Source organism: Staurois parvus, unplaced genomic scaffold (assembly GCF_062004578.1).
Source record: "Staurois parvus isolate SC_StPar_1 unplaced genomic scaffold, SC_StPar_1.0 ptg001134l, whole genome shotgun sequence".
NCBI classification, from domain to species: Eukaryota; Metazoa; Chordata; class Amphibia; order Anura; family Ranidae; genus Staurois; species Staurois parvus.
Genome location: NW_028318930.1, coordinates 1,617,501 through 1,638,783, shown reverse-complemented (window position 1 = coordinate 1,638,783; position 21,283 = coordinate 1,617,501). Strand labels below are relative to the sequence as shown.

The window sequence follows — 21,283 nt, the reverse complement described above, 5'->3', positions numbered from 1 at the left end:
TGAAAGAGAAGGGCCTTAGCCAGGGAGGTACCCAAGCACCCAATGGTCAGTCTGAAAGAGCTCCTGTGTTTCTCTGTGAAGAGAGGAGAACCTTCCAGAAGAACAACCATTTCTGCAGAACTCCACCAATCAGGCCTGAGGGACTCTCAGACTATGAGAAACAAAGCTCTCTGGTCTGATGAAACAAAGATTGAACTCTTTGGCATGAATGCCAAGCATCATGTCTGGAGGAAACTAGGCACCGCTCATCACTTGGCCAATACCATCCCTACAGTGAAGCATGGTGGTGGCAGCATCATGCTGTGGGGATGTTTTTCAGCGGCAGGAACTAGGAGACTAGTTAGGATCAAAGGAAAGATGAATGCAGCAATGTACAGAGACATCCTTGATGAAAACCTGTTCCAGAGCGTTCTGGACCTTAGACTGGGGTGACAGTTCATCTTTCAACAGGACAACAATGCTAAGCACAAAGCCCACATAACAAAGGAGTGGCTACAGGCCAACTCTGAATTTCCTGGAGTGGCCCAACCCAATTGAACATCTCTGGAGAGATCTGAAAATGGCTGTGCACCGACACTCCCCATCCAACCTGATGGAGCTTGAGAGGTACTGCAAAGATGAATGGGAGAAATTGCCCAAAAATAGGCACGCCAAGAGTGTAGCATCATACTCAAAATGACTTGAGGCTGGAATTGGTGCTAAAGGTGCTTTAACAAAGTAATGAGCAAAGGCTGGGAATACTTATGTACATGTTTATTTTTCATTTTTTATTTTTAATAAATTGCAAAGATTTCAAAATGAACTTCTTTCATGTTGTCATTATAGGGTATTGTTTGTAGAATGTTGAGGAAAAAAAATGTAATCCATTTTGGGATAAGGCTGTAACATAACAAAATGTGGGAAAAGTTAAGCGCTGTGAATACTTTCTGGATACACTGTATATGGCTAGCTAAAGGGAAGATGACTGCCAGCTAATGAATAAAGCCAAGAAGCTGTGATGTCCAAAAATTGTATTCACCCAGTGGTGTAAAGATATTCCTTCATTATACTGTGTGACAGCTAAGCACTGACAGGAGGTGGTATATAGCTCTTTGCCAGTACCTCGTACAGGCAGGCAGTCGCTCAAGAGCAAGAAGAACCAATTAATTACCCAAGTGCTCAACAGTGCCCTCATAGTTCATTGAGAACTACAAGATGTCAGCTGCAATGGCTGATGGTACTTATAGGCTATTCATTCACAGGAGAAAAAAAAAATAAAAAATGGTACAGCTGCATGGATGGAGCCCTGCACAGCCGGGTGGGTCCGGCAAAACCGGACAGGCTGTGCAAATCATGACAGGACCTATTATGGATTTCTTACAAGGCTGAGAAGTATCATTCTCATGGCATTTTGGGACATTATGTTTGCTTTGGCTGGATATGGTTACAAGTATTAAAAAGTCACATTTGCAAATTTTTTTTATATGCCCTGTTTTACAGTTGTGCTAAATAGTATATAATTATCACATGGAGTAAACCTTGGGCAACATATGCCCCTATGAGTCTGTTACTACCATCATGGTCATCTCCTCTGGACCACATTGTGTTGTTTTCGGATCTATTTGCTTGATTACAGCCACCTTATTCAACTTTGTTTATGTATGGAATCTAGGATGCAAATACAACTGAACAACCCCTAAACAGGGCAGATTTAATCAGATTGTTATTCAACTGGAATGTATCTGTTGGGGAAAATCTGTGCAAAAAAGTCTACGTATGTACCTTTGATAACCAGATACGGTTTATGGTGACCTTTTAAATAACTATCCAGCATGCTGTAAAATATATATTTATTGTGGCCTCCTTTCTAACTTTTACCTACCTCTATCTATTATTGTTCCTGTTTTCCTGAGAGCTCTCAGTAGGAAGTTACAATAAACCTTTTTTGAATTTAAAATTATATATGTATTCTATAGGTCCGGGAACATGACTGTAAAGATTTTTAGTGGGGTTTGTTTCTTTTTTTTAAGTGTTTCTTTGTAATTTTAATTAACCACTTGCCCTCCTGAGGATTTATCCCCCTTCCTGACCAGGTCATTTTTGAGTTACGTCGCTGTGTTACTTTAACTGACAATGGCGTGGTCATGCAACGCTGCACCCAAATGAAATTTATGTCCTTTTTTTCCCCATGAATTGAGCTTTCTTTCGGTGGTATTTGATCGCCTGTGCGCTTTTTATTTTTTTTCACTATAAAAAAAAAAGTCCGACAATTTTGAGAAAAAAAAAAACAACAATATTTTTTTTGCTATTAAACATGTCCAGTAAAAAAATTTAAAAAAATCTAATTTCATCATACATTTAGGCCAAAATGTATTCTGCTACATGTCTTTGCTTAAAAAAAAAAAATCCCAATACGTGTAAATTAATTTGTTTGCATGAAAGATCTACCGTTTACAAATGGTGATATATACTGGGATTTTTTTTTTTTTACTAGTAATGGCGGCGATCAGCGACTTATCACGGGCATTCTGACACTGGGGGTAACTGACTTAAGTCACTGACATCCCCAGTGAGACCAATACAGCATTGACACTGTACTAATGGCACTGGTCAGAACGGGGTTAACATGAGGGGTGATCAAAGGATTAACGGTGTGCTGTTTTACATAGTGCTGTGTCCGTGTGCTTCACTGCAAGCACACTGCTTTGAATGGCTGTGCTGTGCACAGCCATCTAAAGTAGTGTGCACGAGCTGACGGAGGAGAACTGTTTTGTTTACAAACAGTTCTCCTCCCCATCGGAGATGCTTGGCAATCACCAGGCACCAGCGAGTAATCACCAGCCGCAAATGGCCGGCATGATTGACAGCACCAGCCGGGAATGGCGTTGCGTGTAGGGCGTGCGTGCCCCCTACCCGGAAATGCAAAATCGTGTATGTGTGTGTGCATATATATTATATATAAAAATATACACATATACATACATATACACACACACATACATACACACACGTGATTTTGCGCACCCATGCCGCCCTGCAGCAGTATTTTGAAGTATTGAGCTGCATCCATTTTTCCTTTTTTAAATTACTGCCAATGTGGTATGCTCCCTCCCCTATTTAAAGAGATATATAACAAATACTTTTGTGACCTAGAAGGATCAAGTAGATTTTAACTTTTTGCGCAAATTTAAAAATAAACAAAAATTTGGAACTACTTTTGAATGGCACTCACCAATCAGTTGAATGTACTGAGAATAATGGTAAGAAATTTTGTACAAATGTTGCTCGACGATCTACTATTGGATGGCCAAATTTAGAGTTTTTATTGTTGACAAATAAGGATTAAGGGTCTTTCGTTTGCCAAGTTCTCAAAAGTGGCTGTTGCAGGTCTAGGAAGGATTTTTCAGAAGTTTCCACTGCAGTGATCAGCTGAACCCCCCCCCCCCCACCCAATTTTTTCTTTTTAACAAAGACTATAATTACAGTTTTAGCCTTGTATGAGTTGTACTAAAAGAAAAACATTTTCTTTGGATAGAGTGGAGAAAGATTAGAATCCCAGTCAGAATTGTATTGCTGTCTGTGCCCCCATTAAGGAGATTTACCCTCTCTTTAGGTCCTGATTACCATTCTCATCAAAAGTGAAAATAAAAGAAAATCCCAAATTTTGGGTTGATTTCAGAATAGTAATAGAGGGGAAATCCTCCAATGGGTGGACCCTGGTGATATTCCGGGATTCCATCACTTTGGAGGGATTTCCTCTCACTTCCTGGTTTGCCTGTGGGATAGGAAGTGAAGAGAAATCTCCCCAATATGACACCGATAGCAGAAAAAAAAAAAAATTCACAGGGGGTTACGACCCTACCTTACTCTATCCAAAATGAAAAAAATGTTATGGCTTTAGTTGCAATTTCATGAGAAATAAAGTGTATTTCCACCTTTGCAGTCTTGAGAAACCCCCACTATGCTTGTTATGTGTTTTCTTATTCACACAGCATACCTGAAAAATATTTTTTTAATTTGATGCATTTCATACATTTCTATCTTCTTCGGAGCAGTTTTTTACATAGGAATGTATAGACCACTTGTACTGTTCAGTATAACTTACAATGTGAAATTAGGGGACAGGCTGAGGGTCATTTTTTAAGTGCATTAACATACAATGTACCACCCAAACCATGAGATCTCTAACCTATTGTTAGGGCCAGTGTGCATGACTAGTTTACAAATAAAAATGAAGATCTTCCAGCACAGTACAGACAAGATTAATTATGGGAAACAGAACTCCCCAGCCCTTCCCCAGTACATATTAGCTATGTAAGTTTTTTCAGCAAGTAACGAACTAGATCTAACAAGCAATTTTTAATGAGAACATGTGACAAATATAAATTAGGCTTTATCTCAATTTAGCGGCAAAAGTGGAAATACATTTCAAGTCAACCATATTGTCTGTACCATCTGCAAAGCTAGAATTAGGGCAATATGACTTGGACAGATGAATCATGCTTTGAAGGAATGTATAAATATAGAGCCTGTATACAGACCTTCCCATTTACGTACTTGCTTGTCTTCACAAAAGCCTAGAGAAAGGCTTACTTAATATTTTACCTAAATAAGGAAGGTACTCTCAACAACTGCTGTTCATTTATCAGATAACACTTGATAACACAAACTGGAAAGTTTAGACTTCCCTATCAAAATATTCTGCAGGATACAGGAAGCAGCATGATGTAAGACAGAATGCATCACTATGGACACTGCATTCCTGGTAATTGAATGCTTTAAAATGATGCTTGTGAACTTACGCAAATCAAAGAACTCGGGGGGATTTATCAAAAATGGCAGACAGAATCTGGAGCTGCTGTGCCTGGAAACCAATCAGCTTCTAACTTTGGCTTGTTTAGTTAAGCTCTGAAATTGAAAGAAAAAAAAAAAGAAGGACTGGTTGCCAGGCACAGCAGCTCCAGATTCTGTGGTATAAAAACATCCAGTTTTGTAAAATCTGTGGCTTGCCTTAGATGGGAATTTATCCAATCGCTTGATTCCCATACCCATTCATGGATCGAATCTCGGCCAAACCCTGATGAACCGGCCAAGATTCAAACCATCTATGGCCAGCTTAAAGTGGTTGTAAAGGCTCAAGGTTTTTTTACCTTCATACATTCTATCCACTTGCCGACCACAATACCTACATATACGTTGCCGGTTTCAAGTGGTTTACTGGGGTTATGGCTGAAGTCATCAGCCATGACCCCGATATCTTCTTTGTCAATCGTTGGCTGGCTTTTTATTGAAAGTGGTCTGAGCGGCTCATTAGCCACTGGATTGCTTTCAGTAGTGTCCCCTCCCGCCGGTGTTTCTCTTGCTAGCGGTTTCAATCGGCGTGGCCTAGAAATGATCCAGCAGTGTAGCTGGCTGGTCACAGACAATGAGAGACCAGATAGTCTCTGATTGCCTCTATGGCCTTGGAGGGCTGAAGTGACAGTCACTTTTGGTCAAGGACAGATGTAAACTTTTTTTTTTTTTTTTTTTTTAAAGCAAAAATGTTTTTTACCTTTTGCTTTTAAAAGTAAAAAGGAAAGATTTGGGGTCTTTTTGAGCCCCAGAACTCTCCATAAAGAGGACCTGTCACCCTTATTTCTATTACAAGGGATGTTCACACTCCTTGTAATAGGAATCAAAGTGATTTAAAAAAAAAAGGGACAGTGTAAAAATAAAATAAAGAATCCCTCCGTGCTTATGTGAAGAAGTTGCGCACGCATATGTAAACAGTGTTCGCAGCACGCATGTGAAGTATCGCCGTGAACGTTAAGCGTGAGAGCACCAATTCTAGCACTAGACCTGCTCTCCAACTCTAAACGGGTAACCTGGAAACATTTATAAAGAGTCTCCTATGGAGATTTTTGTCTGTACTGTAGTTTGTCACTATTCCAGGAGTGTGCACAATCTTAAAGTGTGGCATGTTGGGTATCTATTTACTCTTTCATATTTTACATAAAATCAGGGGAATATAGTGTTTTGCTTTTTAGTTCATTAAAGTGTATTTTTTCCCCCAAAACACCATAGGACATACAAAAATAGCAAGGATTGCCATTTTATTCTCTAGGGTCTTTGCTAGAAAATTACTTATAACCCCCAAACACACACACACATATATATATATATATATATATATATATATATATATATATATATATAGGGTTATAAGTAATTTTCTAGCAACAAATACTGATTTAAACTTGTATAAAAAGTGCCAGAAAATGCTTGGTCAAGTGGCTATGCATGATGGTAGAAAAGCCTATGTGCAGCAGCCCCCTCCAAAAACTTATCTGAGCCCCATCGTGATCCAGCACTGTGCACTAGAGCCTTGGCTCTCCGGGGACTCTCCTTCCTCACTGGCTGAGAGAGCAGCGAAAGCCATTGGCTCCTGCTGCTGTCAAGCACAGCCAGTGAGCCAATTGAGGAGACAGAGGGCGTGGGCCCGAGCCACAGCTCTGTGCGAGAATGGATGCGCAGAGCAGTGGATCGAAAGTGAGCCTGCTTGGGTGCCCCCATAGCTAGCTTCTTTCTCCGGGGGCACTAGGCAGGAGAGAGGGGTCCTGAGCGCCAATGGGGGATCCAAGAAGAGGAGGATCGGGGCTGCTCTGTGCAAAACCATTACACAGAGCAGGCAAAGAATGATAGGTTTGTTATTTTTTTTTAAATTGCTTTTAATATCACTCTGAATGTATAAGCACACCTTGGGAGTGTCAGGTGCCTTTAGCCCACTAGCGAGTGCTGTGGTTCCATCCTCCGAGCCTTATACTGCAGGAATGAGCAGTTAAATAGGGGAGTCAAGGGATGTAACCACAGAGCATGATGGGGGCACAATCATCTAACATTCCCAGAAGTACTGAATTCCAAGGGTAATAACGGAACTGCAGCACAGGAAAAAAGAGAAAGGTATGTGATCTGGGCTGCCAGAAAGGGGAGTATAACAGCTCCTGTATTGCAGGGGAGTGCCATTTTGATTTGTTCTGAAACCTGACAGGGTCTATTTAAAGAAGATTTACCCTTATATTTTGTTCAGGGTAGCAGCAGTCGCCTGAGCAGAAATGTGCTCACAGACAAAAACATGAAAAAAGTTCTTACCTTTTCTATCCAGAAAAAAGTTATGATTAGTCATCTTCTTTAGCCCCGTGTCTATTAAGGTACGTTTATTAACATCATGGTATACAAGGGGTTTAAAGCATGCACATGGCTGCTGCTGTAACCATGAGCTTGGTATAGATTTTTTACAGCTGGTGAAGGGCTTTCAGATAAAAGTGATCTGGGCTGCTCTAATAGCCACCTTCTTAATTTAATGGGGCTCTGAAGGTGTGTTTATAACATAAATTGCACCACATGTGAGGTATTGCAATGAGAGAAATGATTTTAGGGCCATCACTCATGGTTAACTCTAAACATGTTGGGTACCATAGTTTTTTGTGATTTTATGAATGTGTCAATCTTAGGTCTTGACATGTTGGATGTCTATATACTCGGTGTAACCCCATCTTTTATATTTTACAGAAAAATTGGGTATTATATTATGTTTGCACTAAAATTAATTTTAGTGTATTTTTTTTTTTTTCCTGAAAACATGCACTTGATAAGTACTGTACAAACAAATACTGTACAACATAAAACTTCCACCATTTTATTCTCTATGGTCTCTGCTTTCAGAAAATATATATATATACATACACTTTTTGGGGAGTTTAAAGTAATTTCTAACAATGCAAATTTTAATGCGTGTGCAAAAAATTAAAAAGTTGCACTGGTACAGAGGTGGTTAAACAATTAGTATCACATGAGGACCGGGCACTTCTGGACCAATACATAGTACAAGTGAATAAAGCAAAACAGAGTACTTTGTATTTTTTTTCTTGCCTAGACTGAGCAATACATATCTGTAAAGCACTCTAGAATATGAAAAGACCAAAAAAAGAAGAAAAAAAAAAAAAAGTTTGAGCCACAGAACTCTAGAGGAAAGGCAGTGATGGTTAACAAGACCATCGCTATAAAAGACATCTACTCTCTTGTTTCAGAGGGTGCTGCACAGCCCACTCGGAACTTCAGCATTAAGATGATAGTCTGCAGCCCTTAAGAGAAGTTAAACATTTTTTTTTTTAAAGAAATCATACTTACCTAGGTGGTCTGATACTGAATCTATCCCCTGCCAATTCTAAGACTGAGAACTAAGCGATCAAAGGCTGCTGATCACTCAGTTTTCAGTGGTCTGTTTATTGTCAGTCACTGCTGTCTGCTCTGAACCCCCAGGATCTTTCACCAGTCAGGACCAGCTCTGTGACTCTGTGAATAAAGCCCGCTGTTGGCTCAAAACGGGTCACAGGAGTGCAGAATGAAGTTCACTCCTGTGATCCATAGGAGAAGTATAGCCAAATAAGCTTTGGCTGTACTTCTGTTTTAATAACACAAATAATAATGCAAGATAATAAAAAAAGAGGTGGACAGTGTAAAAAAAGAGTGATGGCACACAATTATTTGTTGAGCAGTACTTTACTACAAAGAGCTAGGATCAGGGTAGAGGGGACATATAATAGATTACTGAAATTTGGGCTAGCATTTCAGTCAGTATTACATAAAGCCAAAAATAAATTCTATTCTTAGTAATGTATGGGGCTTATATTATGCAGATATCTGAATTTGTGACATTCTAAAAAGAAAATCATCATGGAGCAGACAAGTCAAACAAAACAGACTCCCATCCTGTGCACGAGGAGTGCTCCTAAAACTAGGGGCCATGTCACACCAGCAACTCTGTAGCAGCTACAGATCGCTCTGCTTGAAGCTAATTTTTTAGCCAGCTAAAACAGCTGAAAATTACAAGTAAAAATAAGCAAAGACCAAGCTGCAAATAGCTAGAATGGCTTTGACAAGCACCTTTCATTCACTGCAAAGGCCATTTAATATTTTCACATTTTACCGCACCTTAACACAATGTATGGTAATGCACGAACCATGGTAAAATGCCATTCAATTTACTGTATACATAATAATGCTTTGCATTAACGCACATGAGTTTATTTAAAACATAGTATGAATGAGGCCCAAGGGGAGCACTTCTGTAGCGGCTATAAATCACTACCACACGATCACTTGTGCAACATGGCTCTAAGGGACTGATTATCTGTGCTTAAAACATCCAATTATGCAGAGTTCTAAATTCCCCTTCATGACTGAGCATTTCAAGTAAATCATAGTAAATGCAAACCTGTATCTAGAAAAAAAAAAAAAGATATGAAACCAGCATTTTAAGTTGTTAGGAGGCACCATCCAATGTCTGCAGTCCCTGATTAGTAACTGTAAAGAAACTCGGACAAGCCCCAGAGGTCCCAATTTCAGGTTTGCTGGAGATGGAAGACTGACAATGCAATACACAATCATAAAAATCAAAAAAAAAAAAAGAGTGGTGCCACTATTGAACTTTGGGCTTAGATGAGGAGTGACTATGCTATTCTAATGCTCAATGATCTGTAAAGCCAGAACTTGCACAGTACAGCGAAGAGGATCAATGGTACAGCAGAGTCACTTGGAAGATTTTAACTGTGCAGACACTGTATGGTGTTTATGAACCATTTAAAAAAGCTCTTCAGTATATCACCCTCTAAAATACACTTTGGACCTAAATAAGAAGGCTCGCTCATTTATTGTGGCTCCTCTCTCTCTTGCTTCAATGTAAATACACACTACTGAACACTTAGTGCATATTTATGTGCAGTATGGTGTACAAGGGACCTAAAACACTGATTTACTTTCCAAAGAATTATAACTGCGTCAATCTAATTTTCATTAGCAATAAAGACCCCTGATAGGTGCTGCCGACATTACATTTCTCTCGGAGAAGTTTTGAAATCTAGCCATGAGAGTTCTTAAAACAGCACAAATTACTAATCCTACCCAAATTTCCCCCCAAACTGGTCATCAACTTAAACAATTTCCATGTTATGCATTTGAGAAATGTGTTATATTGTTGCCAATTTTTATACCAAACTATTGGTCTGCTGAACACAAATGTGTCTCTTAAATAGTAACTATTTTACCAACAGAATTCTATAAATACAAATGCACACCACCTACTGCAAATTCTCATTTACAAAAGCCTCTTTTGTGAAGACCTAAGCAGTAACCAAGAGTAACCTAGTTCAAAATGTGTCCTTATTGGTGCAATCTGTCATTCATGCATGGTTTGTTTTCCCCAGAATCCTGTATTTATATATACATTCATAGATATATTTATTGAAAAACTGTATTTACATTTCTTTCATTTACTAACTGAACTGTTAGTACACAGTATCCAAAAGGATACTCCATGTTGTGTGTCTCATAGACTTGGCTTGGGACTGAGCCCGTACGAGTGCCCCCGGAACAAGCAGCTTGCTCTGGGGGAGCTAAGCAGGGGGAAGGGGCCAGTAGCGTCGGAGGGGGACCTGAGAAAAGGAGGATCGGAGTTGCTCTGTGCAAAACCATTGCACACAGCAGGTAAGTATGACATGTTTGTGATTTAGAAAAAAAAAAAAAATCACTTTAAATGTTAATTCTATGTGCTGCTGCTCATTGAGGCATACTGCAGCACACTGTAAAATGCTGTGTTGTGATAAAATGTATACCTGCATCATTTTATTGCAACACACACCAGCACAGTACTTTGGTGTAAACAGGCCCTATACAATGCAAGGACTTTTGTCCCATCTTTGTGTTGGGCAACACTGCCCATAGGGCCTGGTGTGGGTCCTAAAATGTGGAGGTTTATGGATTTCAGAAGCGCTTCACAAAACTTGAAGGTCTGCCTTTTTATAGTTAGATATCTATACAGTATCATCAAATAGGTTGTGATAACAGATATACAGTGGGAAAAATAAGTAATGAACACGTCACCAGTTTTCTCAGTAAATATATTTCTAAAGGTGCTATTGACATGACATTTTCACCACATGTCAGTAACAGCCCACAAAGAAACCAAAATAAATACGTTCAGAAATTAGAATATAAATGGTGAATGCTTGTGAGCTATTATGAAATGAGGTGTTCAATATGTGACTTTAGATGTCCTTATTTCTCACGTGAGGTTCGCTGGCACTTGCACTGACTCATATGCTAGTGTATATATAATATTTTCAAAATAGATAGTGCCGCGCTCCCATGTACCAATATGTATATCTTATACTTTCAAAGTGCTAATGAATAGCTTTCAAGATACTGCATGTATCAAACAATTATTACTAGTGACTCAAAACATCATTGTGAATATTAATCTTCATGCAAGTGACATTAATAACTGATAATCCTAAGGTGATAGTGCCTATTAAAGTACAGTGATATACAAATCAGAAATACTCCTCTATTCTACTGTGATCCTTATATTTATATTGTGCAAACACATATATATTATGTGCACGTGCTTATGATATATTCAATAAAAAAAAAAAAAAAAAAAAAAAAAAAAAAAAAAAAGTCTTTCAAAATAAATGTGCAGGTGGATTCTTGGTTCCCTCTCGCCGAGTGCTTAATGGTCTCCCTATGTGCTCACCTCTATATTTGCCTGAATAAATCCAGGCAAATACACTTTTTATCCTTCCAGGATAGATGGGATGGAATGATGCTCTTGAATTATCTCAGAAGGTGGATGTGGATTTATATTTGTTCTCCTGTAGTTGCTCATGAGTGGGTATACTGACCATCTCTCTGAGGATCTCCCAATTCCCCTCCTGGGGCTGTTTCCTTTTCCAGTCCTCCTTATATCAGCTCAAAGGGTGTTGTTCAATTGAGAAAGGAAGACAAACAGACCATAGTGTCTTATCCTTGTGCAAAAAGGGGGTTTATTGCTGCCAGTTGCACAGTAGTATACAATTGTAGTCCAGCATAAATGTGCTCTGCCTCTGTTCCTGCAGTGCTGTCTACCTGTGTCTGTATTCAGATCACCGAGCCTCTCCAGTGCAATGTCGTGACGTCAGAGCCCCTCCCCTACGCGTATCGTCACAGGGTCACGTGACTTCATCAGGGGGAATGATTAGATGCCACGACTATGCTAATACTCATACGTTCAGAAATTAGGTTATGTGTAGTAAAATGGAATGACACAGGGAAAAAGTATTGAACACGCAAACTGAAATGTAATACTTTGTACAAAATCCTTTGTTGGGAATGACAGCTTTAAGACGCCTCCTGTATGGATAAACTGCAATAAGGCTGTGAAGGTCTTCAGAAAGCCCTTTGCTTTTACCCATCATGAGATGTTTCTTGAGTGACACCTTGGATATGAGACACCTTTTTGTAGGCCTTTAGTTGAAACTGAACCAGCTGATATTAATTTGCAATGACAAGGGGCAGGATTGCTTTCTAATTACTGATAGAATTCAGCTGGTGTCCTGGCTTTCCATGCCTTTATGCACATCCCGTTCTTCATATGCAATACTTTTTCCCTGTGTCATTCCATTTTATTACACATAACTTAATTTCTGAACTTAATTTGTTTTGGTTTCTTAGTATGTATGGATTGCATGGGTTGTTACCGACATGTAGCGCCTTTAAAAATATATTTACTGAGAAAAATGGTGACGTGTTCAATACTTATTTTACCCACTGTATGTGCTAATTCAACAAACAGCACAAGAAAGAGAACCAAACCTGAACAAAACAGTACATCTAGTCAGTGTGCTGCACAGAATGGTTAGCACCTACATTTTGACCAATAATTATTACAGTAGACATGTATGCTGTTATTTAAAGTGGTTGTAAACCCTTATATATACACCTTATATATACCCAGGCATATACAGTATCTCACAGAAGGGAGTACTCCCCTCACATTTTTGTAAATATTTATTATATCTTTTCATGTGACAACACTGAAGAAATGACACTTTGCTACAATGTAAAGTAGTGAGTGTACAGCTTGTATAACAGTGTAAATTTGCTGTCCCCTCAAAATAATTCAACACACAGCCATTAATGTCTAAACCGCTGGCAACAAAAGTGAGTACACCCCTAAGTGAAAATGTCCAAATTGGGCCCAAAAGTCAATATTTTGTGTGGCCACCATTATTTTCCAGAACTGCTTTAACCCTCTTGGGCATGGAGTTCACCAGAGCTACACAGGTTGCCACTGGAGTCCTCTTCCACTGCTCCATGACGACATCACGAAGCTGGTGGATGTTGGAGACTTTGCACTCCTCCACCTTCCGTTTGAGGATACCCCACAGATGTACAATAGGGTTTAGATCTGGACACATGCTTGGCCAGTCCATCACCTTTACCCTCAGCTTCTTTACCAAGGCAGTGGTCGCCTCGGAGGTGTTTTGGGGTCGTTATGTTGAAATACTGCCCTGTGGCCCAGTCTTCGAAGGGAGAGGATCATGCTCTGCTTCAGTATGGCAGAGTACATGTTGGCATTCATGGTTTCCTCAATGAATTGTAGCTCCCCAGTGCCGGCAGCACTCATGCAGCCCCAGACCATGACACTCCCACCACCATGCTTGACTGTAGGCAAGACACACTTGTCTTTGTACTCCTCACCTGGTTGCCGTTACACACGCTTGACACCATCCAAACCAAATAAGTTTATCTTGGTCTCATCAGACCACAGGACATGGTTCCAGTAATCTATGTCCTTACTCTGCTTGTCTTCAGAAAACTGTTTGTGGGTATTCTTGTGCATCATCTTTAGAAGAGGCTTCCTTCTGGGATGACAGCCATGCAGATCAATTTGATGCAGTTTGTGGTGTATGGTCTGAGCACTGACAGGCTGACCCCCCCAACCCTTAAACCTCTGCAGAAATGCTGGCAGCACTCATTCATCTATTTCCCAAAGACAACCTCAGGGTCTTGGCAATCTTCTTATAGCCTTGGCCATCTTTATGTAGATCAACAATTCTTTTTTTCAGATTCTCAGAGAGTTCTTTGCCATGAGGTGCCATGTTGAATTGCCAGTGACCAGTATGAGAGTGTGAGAGCGATGACACCAAATTTAAACACACCTGCTCCCCATTCACACCTGAGACCCTGTAACACTAACAAGTCATGTTATACAAACTGTGCACGCACTACTTTGCATTGTCGTAAAGTGTCATTTCTTCAAATGTGAGGGGTGTACTCACTTCTGGGAGATACTGTACATAAGTATATATACACACACACACACACACGTGATACACAAAGATTAAACAAATCCTCCTACATAAGTTGTACCTGTTTATCTGCCATATTCTCTTCTCCACAGCCTTTCAAAGTACAGAATTTATGCAGCTTGTCTGAGATTTCAGAAAACAGATCTTAGTGAAAATGGCTCAGAGAGCTGATTGGAGGGAAAGGACACACCCTTCTTTATACAGCGCATACGAAAATAGCGGACACTACCAATCACAGGCTGTATGCTGGAGGTTCCTCTCCATCACCTTTTTCACCTCTTGGTGACAGGACAGAATTGGCTGTATAAGTGTATTGGTTCCTCCTGCACTAGATGAACTCTACCTAACCACAGCTGCTAACACCCAAATCCTTTACCTCAAAAGACAAGTAGCATAAATAGTGTATATATGGTACAGCGCTAAAAACAAATATTACAGTAATAAAAACTATAAAAAGATCCAATGGGATCTAAAATAAAGTGCAAGAAACTAAAGTGCAACACACAACCCAATCCCAAGTTGGGATAATATTCACCAAATGATGTCAACAGAGTGGATCCCAAAAATGGGATAATCATAAAGTGACAAGTGCTGAATCGCAATATACAGTGTATACACAATACATGCAGTGACAATAAAAAAAATGCAAAAACACAATAAATAGGTGTGGTGAGACAATAAAAATATATATGTATATAAATATATGCAGTGAAAAAAACAAATTCCTGTGAAAAAATGATCACATATAATAAAAAGGTAGCAAAAGTCCAGTAAAGTCCAATGATAGTGCTGTTGGAATCCTCCCCACAAAAACAGTGCTCCACTACCAACAAGGAACTGGTGCCGTGCAGTGTACACTCCAAACAGATCCTAAAATGGCTGAAATGCCCGCTCACCTCCAATAGTGACCCTACGGGCCAACACGCTTTTGGACCACACCAGGATCCTATGATATAAAACTCCTTAGTAGTCGATCTCCACATACACAGGGTTCCAATTATACCATATAAGATATCCCCTTCCTGGATCGATAGGCAGGTCTTATCTCCACCTTACTCACCGAGATATAGCCCAGGTCTCAGTAAAAATCATGGCCTCCTCTCTCACACCGACTCTGCTTAGCTTCTCCAGACATCAACACAGTAAAGACTGCTCAGCAGCATCCCAGGAACTACATCCCCAGAGTGCTTTGCTATGGAGCAGAAGTGACATGCGGTAGAGCATATTGTGATTCAGCACTTGTCACTTTATGATTATCCCATTTTTGGGATCCACTCTGTTGACACAATTTGGTGCGTGTTATCCCAATTTGGGATTGGGTTGTGTTTTTTTGTTTTTTCACTGCATTCAGGGTTTGAATTTGTGAACCCTTTTTGATATATTCACTGAGTTGCACTTTAGTTTCTTGCACTTTATTTTAGATCCCATTGGATCTTTTTATAGTCTTTATTACTGAAATTTTGTTTATTTTTAGCGCTGCACCATATATACACTATTTAGGACAGACTTGGCTCATGCTGGCAGCAGAGAGACAAGACATTTAGTTCTCTGGCTTGAGACAAGTACAAACTATAAAAAGGGATAACATTTCATTCATACTTCATGTCTGAGGTATACAACCACTTTACCTATACAGATTCCAAAACTGAAAGTGTAAACCCTTTTCAAAAATGTCATATAAATGCAGGACCACCATTTAAATGACTTCTCTATGCTACATGAAGCATTTTACTTTACTCACATTTTATATCCAATGTAAAAGGATACCTAATATCGCTCTCCAAAGCCGGATGCTTTACAACACAGGTTATGTTTCTTCTTCTTGCAAATCTTGTTGGGACCAGATTGTATTGGCTTACGACTGTGACAGTTTTGTTTGCAAAGGTTGTATAATTCACCTCTGCTTTCCCAAGAGCCTCTTCCCAGCTCACCTCTGCAGCAGGTTTTCCTGTAGCAGCTGTACAGATGGCCGCTACAGTTTCATTTGCACCATCCATTAAAGAATCGGGCCCTTTAGTTATACTTACAGTTGGTTCAACTAAAACAAAGAAACAAATACATGTTAAACAATGCAAACTTCAACAGTTTTTTTGTAAAGTAAAATCAGGTCGTCCTAATAAAACCTAAAAAAAGGCTTATTATAATACGTTGTAGCAAGGCAGTCATGATAGCAGAGGCCCTGGAAGAGTTAATCTTTAGGCCTACTAAAATGTATTGCATTCTCCAAATGTCTTCTTTTGATCATGCATTATTTAGTCCAGAATAAACTTGCTAGGTCACTGGATTAATGGGTGTAAACTTCAGCCACCCAACACCTGGCCACAGTAGTTAAATCAGCATTAGCATTCTTGGTCACAGCTAGACACTGATGATGCTGGAGAAGTAGGAAGCTTGAACAAAGGGCTGCGTTCTCTTCTAACTCACCTACCCAGCAATGTAAGAAAACAGAAAGAGCACTGGAAGATGTGATTTTTAGCATTCTGCACTGGAATAAAGGAGAGAGGAGCAAAATATAGGACTAGGCTGCTATATTATAGCCAGGTGGAGAAAACTACCATATATACAGGTAGTCCAGTGGCAATATACCAAACAACACACACATATATATATATATATATATATATATATATACATACACACACACACACACATACATATATATACACACACACACATATATATATATATATACACACACACACACACACACACACATATATCTTACCACAATATTCTCATTCAACCACACCCTTTAAAAATACCAATATTCTGGCCACATACCCAATTAAAATCAATAATGCAAATACTTACTACTTTGCATGGCATGCTACTCACTCACAAAGGATTCTTAAAGATCCCAGGCATAAGCACCCATGGGCATATTTATAGTGTGTGTACACACACACACACACACCTCAAAAAAAATTAAAGGAACACTTTGAAAACACATCAGATCTCAATGGGGAAAAAATATCATGCTGGATATCTATACTGATATGGACTGGGTAATGTGTTTGGAACGTAAGGATGCCCCATCGTTTGATGGAAATGAAAATTATCAACCTACAGATGACTGGATTCAAAAGACACCCCGAAAATCAAAGTGAAAAATATAATGCAGCAGGTTAGTCCATTTTTCTGAAATTTCATTGCAGCAACTCAGAATGGTACTCAGTAGTTTGTATGGCCCCCATGTGCTTGTATGCATGTCTGACAATGTTGGAGCATGCTCCTAATGAGACGGATGGTGTCTTGGGATATTTCCTCCCAGATCTGGACCAAGGCATCCTGAGCTCATGGACAGTCTGAGGTGCCACCTAGTGGCGTCGGATGGACCGAAACATGATATCCCAGAGGTGTTCTATTGGATTTAGGTCAGGTGAGCGTGGGGACCATTCAATAGTATCAGTTCCTTCATCTTCCAGGAACTGCCTGCATACTCTCGCCACATGAGGCCAGGCATTGTTGTGCACCAGGAGGAACCCAGGACCCACTGCACCAGCACAGAGTCTGACAATGGGTCCAAGGATTTCATCCCAAAATCTAATGGCAGCCAGGGTGCCATCGTCTAGCCCAGGGGTCTCCAAACTGTGGCCGCAGGCCGGATGTGGCCTTTTGCTTGTCTTTATCCGGCCCTTGGGGCACTCCACTGATATGAGGCACTATCCCTTCCACTGACACCAAAGACAGGGCACCATTCCGCCACACTGACACCAACAATGGGGCACTATTCCTCCCACTGACACCAATGATGGGGCACTATTCCTCCTACTGACACCAATGACTGGGGCACTATTCCTCCCACTGACACCAATTATGGGGTATTAGTCCTTCCACGGACACCAGTTATGGGATACTATTCCTTCTACTGACACCAATTATGTAATTTTTTTTTACTCCCATTTAGAAAACCAAGCCCACGGCATTTTCTACTCCCACTGACCATAGTCCAGCCCCCGTAAATACTGAAGGGTAGTAAACTGGCCCGTTAGTTTCAAAAGTTTGGAGACCCTTGGTCTAGGCTGTAGAGGTCTGTGTGTCCCTCCATGGATATGCCTCCCCACACCATAACTGACCCATTCCAAACGATGAAACGGGCAGTATAACGTTCTCCACGGTTTCTCCAGACACTTTCACGTCTGTCACATGTGCTCAGGGTGAACCTGCTTTCATCTGTGAAAAACACAGAGCGATAGTGGCGGACCTGCCAATTCTGGTTTTCAATGGCAAATGCCAATCGAGCTCTATGGTGCGGGGCCCCACTAGAGGACGTCGGGCCCTCAAGCCACCCTCATTTAGTCTGTTTCTGATTGTTTGGGCAGAAAAATTTCACACCAGTGGCCTGCTGGTGGTCATGTTGTGGGGCTCTGGCAGTGCTCATCCTGTTCCTCCTTGCACAAAGGAGCAGATGCCAGTCCTGCTGATGGGTTAAGGACCTTCTACTGCCCTGTCCAGCTCTCCTAGAGTAACTGCCTGTCTCCTGAAATCTCTTCCATGCTCTTGAGACTGTGCTGGGAGACATAGCAAACCTTCTGGCAATGGCACGTATTGATGTGCCATCCTGGGAGGAGTTGAACTGCCTGTGCAACCTCTATAGGGTCCAGGTATCGCCTCATGCTACCAGTAGTGACACTGACCCTAGCCAAATGCAAAACTAGTGAAAAACAGTCAGAAAAGATGAGTAGGGAAAAAATGTCAGTGGCCTTCCCCTGTAAACCCATTTCTGTTTTGGGGGTCGTCTCATTGTTGCCCATCTAGTGCACCTGTTAATTTCATTAACATCAAAGCAACTGAAACTGATTAACTACCCCCTCTGCTACTTAACTGACAAGATCAATATCTCAGGAGTTTAATTGACATGAAGCTATAATCTGGATTAAAAAGTGTTTAATTTTTTTTGAGGTGATACACACACACACACACACACACACACACACACACACACACACTATTGCCGAAAGTATTGGGGCACACAGGCAGGCAGACTGCTTCTACAAACTTCTTTAAAAGAATGGGTCACGCTTAGGAGCTCAGTGATCTCAAGCGTGGTAACGTGATAGGTTGCCACCTGTGCGATAAGTCCATCTGTGAAATTTCCTTGCTACTAAATATCCCACGGTCAACTGTTAGTGGTATAACAAAGTGGAAGCAACTGGGAACAACAGCAACTCAACAACAAAGTGGTAGGCCAAGAAAAATTACAGAGTGGGGTCAGCGCATGCTGAAGTGCACAGTGCGCAGAAGTCGGCAAAGTCAAGACACTTTAAGAGTTCCCTTCACTGGATCTAAGGGGCCAAGCCCAACCCCTGAAATACAACCTCACACCATAATCCCCCCTCCACCAAACTTTACACTTGGCACAATGAAGTCAGGCAAGTACTGTTCTCCTAGCAACTGCCAAACCCAGACATGTCCATCGGATTGCCAGACAGATATACGTGATTTTAACTCCAGAGACCAGTGGCGGCATGCTTTACATCACTGCCTCCAACTGTTTGCATTGCACTTGGTGATGTAAGGCTTGGATGCAGCTGCTCGGCCATGGAAACCCATTCCATGAAGCCGTTTACGCACTGTTGTGCTAATCTGAAGGCCACACGAAGTTTGGAAGTCTTTAGCTATTGACTCTGCAGACAGTTGACGACTTCTGCACACTGTACACTTTAGCATGCGCTGACCCCGCTCTGTCATTTTACGTGGCCTACCACTTCATGGCTGAGTTGCTGTTCTCAGTTGCTCTGTTATAATACCACTAACAGTTGACTGTGGAATATTTAGTAGCATTGAAATTTCATGGATTGGACTTTCTTGCACAGGTGGCAACCTATCACAGTACCACACTTGAATTCACTGAGCTCCTGAGAGTGACCCATTCCTTCACAGATGTTTGTAGGAGCAGTTGATATATTTTTCTTCATGCTTTGATTTGGAATAGAATGTGTAATGTTCCCAATGCATTTGTGTGTATGGAAATAAAAGCTATTAGAAGGATTTTGAGCTTTATTCACTTTTTTCAACGCACTGCTATTATTTTGAACACAACTATATTTATTTATTACATACACACACACACACACACACACACACACACACACACACGATATAAAAAGTCTACACACCCGTTAAAATGTCAGGTTTCTGTGATGTAAAAAAATGAGACAAAGATAAATCATTTCAGGACCTTTTCCACCTTTAATGTGTCCTATAAAGTGTACAACTCAATTGAAAAAACAAACTGAAATCTTTTAGCGGGGGAATGCAAGCATAAAACAACTAAAATAATGTGGATCCATAATTGTGCACACCCTCTTATAACTGGGGATTGTAATATTTGATAAAAATGTATATATTTACAGTTTGGACATGAACTAAAATATGGACATTTGCACAGCTAGCCAACTTCAACAGGGGCTAGGTAAATACTCGAGTTCATTAACATTTGACTAGTAAAACTGCAGCCTCCACACCTGTACAGTGTGGTTACTGAAGGGGGAAGAATGGAGTGGACATTCTGAATACTAGGACCCCCTGCAGGGTTTTACTGCCCAGATCTGGATACAATGACAGTTTACCTCCTGGGCTGGAAGACCAAGTGGACATCTGATCTGGAATGCAATTATAATCTGGGGCAGGAAGGAGCTTTATGTCTTTTTGTTCAAGATATCACTGACTGCAATTACCAACCCCCAGCTGGGGGTGTGGGTCTCAAGTCTGGACAAAAAGGGCCCTGGCATGAGAGAATAGAGGAGAATGAGCAAGGATGTGTGTATAGGAGCTTATAGATCTCTCCTTTCCCCAGTCCTTCTCCCTACCCATTGTAAATTACCGCAATTCCTTATTTGTAAATATTATGTAGTTTTATCCCGGTTTGTAAATAAACCTAACCCTTGTTGCAAGAGGTAGCTGTCCCTCTTGGAATCAAGACACTCAAAGCAGAGCACATTTTTACAGGGATGTAGCTGTGTTCAGAATTAGGCAATCACATTCAAAATCATGTTAAATAGGAGTCAGTACACACCGGCCATCATTTAAAGTGCCTCTTATTAACCCCAAATAAAGTTCAGCTGTTCTAGTAGGTCTTTCCTGACATTTTCTTAGTCGCATCCTACAGCAAGAGCCATGGTCTGCAGTGAGCTTCC

The 21,283-nt window shown here is 40.5% G+C and overlaps 1 protein-coding gene across 3 annotated transcripts in view; it reads right to left on the bottom strand.

The window, feature by feature from the left end:
* Window positions 1-21,283, bottom strand: part of NECTIN3 (nectin cell adhesion molecule 3) — a 228,501-nt gene that overhangs the window by 116,934 nt on the left and 90,284 nt on the right. For all 3 annotated transcript variants that reach the window (XM_089659174.1, XM_089659176.1, XM_089659175.1), the window contains exon 3: window positions 15,886-16,182. In XM_089659174.1, coding sequence (XP_089515300.1) covers window positions 15,886-16,182 — 297 coding nt within the window. The remainder of the gene's footprint in view (window positions 1-15,885; window positions 16,183-21,283) is intronic.